General features: G+C 71.2%; 1 protein-coding gene across 1 annotated transcript in view; it reads left to right on the top strand.

Moving 5' to 3' along the window:
- LOC104529028 (golgin subfamily A member 7B) overlaps positions 1–79 on the top strand; it is a 1,327-nt gene extending 1,248 nt beyond the window's left edge. The window contains 1 exon segment of the mRNA XM_029086278.1: positions 10–79. Within this exon segment, the coding sequence (XP_028942111.1) occupies positions 10–79 (70 nt within the window).
- Positions 80–260: the final 181 nt, after the last annotated feature.

Raw genomic sequence — 260 nt, 5'->3', positions numbered from 1 at the left:
TCCCTCCAGGGACTCGTCCTGCCGGGACAGTGGCCTCGCCGAGCTCCGCAGGCTGCACTACCAGAGCACCCGCTTCTGAGCCCAGGGTGAGTGGGAAGGGGGAGGCCGGGGGATGCCCACCGGGGCTGCCCACCCCTCTCTGCTCTGTGCCCCCTGCAGTGGCTCTGCCCCTGCTCAGACCCACTGTGGGCAGGGGCTGCTGCTGGGGCGTCCCAGGTGCTTCCTACTGAGCCAAACCGGCGCCAAGGGGCTCCCGCAGG

The sequence above is a fragment of the Antrostomus carolinensis genome, unplaced genomic scaffold, assembly GCF_000700745.2.
Source record: "Antrostomus carolinensis isolate BGI_N321 unplaced genomic scaffold, ASM70074v2 scaffold30578, whole genome shotgun sequence".
NCBI lineage: Eukaryota > Metazoa > Chordata > Aves > Caprimulgiformes > Caprimulgidae > Antrostomus > Antrostomus carolinensis.
This window is presented reverse-complemented; position numbering and strand designations above follow the sequence as displayed.